The 1,158-nt window shown below is 50.4% G+C and overlaps 1 protein-coding gene across 1 annotated transcript in view; it reads left to right on the forward strand.

The window, feature by feature from the left end:
- The window catches only part of LOC108790439 (disks large homolog 3-like), a gene marked incomplete at its 5' end in the record, with an annotated part of 38,551 nt that extends 37,574 nt beyond the window's left edge, over positions 1-977 (forward strand). Inside the window, one exon of the mRNA XM_018560694.1 lies at positions 782-977. Within this exon, the coding sequence (XP_018416196.1) occupies positions 782-977 (196 nt within the window). The remainder of the gene's footprint in view (positions 1-781) is intronic.
- Positions 978-1,158: the final 181 nt, after the last annotated feature.

Here is a 1,158-nt window from a genome sequence, read left to right on the forward strand (position 1 = left end):
TGCTATAAAATATAGAAATGATCCTTATGTGGTCCAGGTGAGTCAAGAAAAAGTGACCGAAAACCTGTTTCTGAAGTATTTTTAAATCGGTCATGTGACCACCATTCAGTGCCATATACACATTGTGAGGGGCGGAGCCTTCTTTGTTTACCAAGAGGGGGGCTTCATGCTAAAACAGTTAGGTTTCCCCCCTTATAAATCAGAGTACCACTCCACATCAGGACCCCCCTTTACATTGGAATCCCCTTTTACATCAGGAGCCCCTTCCTTATAAATCAGAGTACCCCTTTACTGAGCCTAGGGTGACGGGTGGACGCTAGTTTGTGTCCTCCCGTTACCCCAAGGAGAACTATGGGGAAAAGCCTTAACCCCATAGTTCTCCTTTAACTACACTTTCTGCGCTGTAGGCACAAGAGAAAATCTCCCAAAAGTGAAGGAAGTCGCCCCTCAGACCGTTGTCAGGTGTCCCCGTTGGAGGATTTCCCCTCTGCCCCTGTTCTGGTGTCTGTGACCCTTGGGACAGATGGAGGATAGCCCCCTATATAAACCTTCCGGGGGGGGGTCTCTAACACTTCTTTATATACTTCACCTTCCTGACATGGGGAGGCCACGTGCGGCAACATTTTGGGTTCCAGTTTTTGGAGTTTAGAGGCAGCTCAGTGTTGGAATCTCTGTTTGTGTTCACTTCCTGTTTGTTGAAGTTGCTGAAAATGGGATTTGTGTGACTTCCCCCCTTCATGTGGTCAGAGATGTGAGAAAAAACAACTTTCTTTACTTTCAGGGAGATGAACCGAAGGCAAACGTTTGAGCAAGCCCACAAGATGTTCGATAAAGCCACCAAACTGGAGCAGGAGTTCGGGGAATATTTCACAGGTGAGACCCTTCAGTCTATGTATTGTGGCCTTCACAGCACACCGCCCTTCTGTGAGGTCCGGCAGGAGAGTGAGGGGGAGGACGGAGGTCCGGCAGGAGAGTGAGGGGGAGGACGGAGGTCCGGTAGAAGAGTGAAGGGGAGGTCCAGTAGAAGAGTGAAGGGGAGGACGGAGGTCCGGTAGAAGAGTGAAGGGGAGGACGGAGGTCCGGTAGAAGAGTGAAGGGGAGGACGGAGGTCCGGTAGAAGAGTGAAGGGGAGGACGGAGGTGCGGTAGAAGAGTGATA

This window comes from Nanorana parkeri, unplaced genomic scaffold (assembly GCF_000935625.1).
Source record: "Nanorana parkeri isolate BGI_ZX_2015 unplaced genomic scaffold, ASM93562v1 scaffold475, whole genome shotgun sequence".
In the NCBI taxonomy this organism is placed as follows: Eukaryota; Metazoa; Chordata; class Amphibia; order Anura; family Dicroglossidae; genus Nanorana; species Nanorana parkeri.